We start from the raw sequence: 369 nt of genomic DNA on the forward strand, positions 1-369 counted from the left end.
TGCACCCCATCTCAAATATCCTAACCGTTCCCGATAATTAAAATATTCTATCACACACACACACACAAATGACCAAATAAAGAGACAACCACAGCGCTAAGTCACACAGCCTCTCCCCAGAAAACCCATCAAGAGCTCCCACCTTGCCATCCAGAGTCACGATCCTGGGGGCGTACGCGATCTCACACCTCTCCAGGCTGACGAGGTCCCCGAAGGAATAAGCTTCTATAGCCACAAGCTGGAGCATCTGTCGCAGGATGAGGGTCTTGACGTAACTCAGGCTGAAGAACGAGTATGCTCCCAGGGTCTGAGGGTTGGTAGTGGGTATTGTTGGCGTTTTTAAATGTTACTGATGATCGGGTGGATGTT

At 49.6% G+C, this 369-nt stretch overlaps 1 protein-coding gene across 1 annotated transcript in view; it reads right to left on the reverse strand.

Moving 5' to 3' along the window:
* Positions 1-369, reverse strand: part of LOC119592832 (phospholipase A2 inhibitor-like) — a 13,736-nt gene that overhangs the window by 4,577 nt on the left and 8,790 nt on the right. The window contains exon 6 of the mRNA XM_037941736.1: positions 143-307. Within this exon, the coding sequence (XP_037797664.1) occupies positions 143-307 (165 nt within the window). The remainder of the gene's footprint in view (positions 1-142; positions 308-369) is intronic.

The sequence above is a fragment of the Penaeus monodon genome, chromosome 31 (genome assembly GCF_015228065.2).
Source record: "Penaeus monodon isolate SGIC_2016 chromosome 31, NSTDA_Pmon_1, whole genome shotgun sequence".
In the NCBI taxonomy this organism is placed as follows: domain Eukaryota; kingdom Metazoa; phylum Arthropoda; class Malacostraca; order Decapoda; family Penaeidae; genus Penaeus; species Penaeus monodon.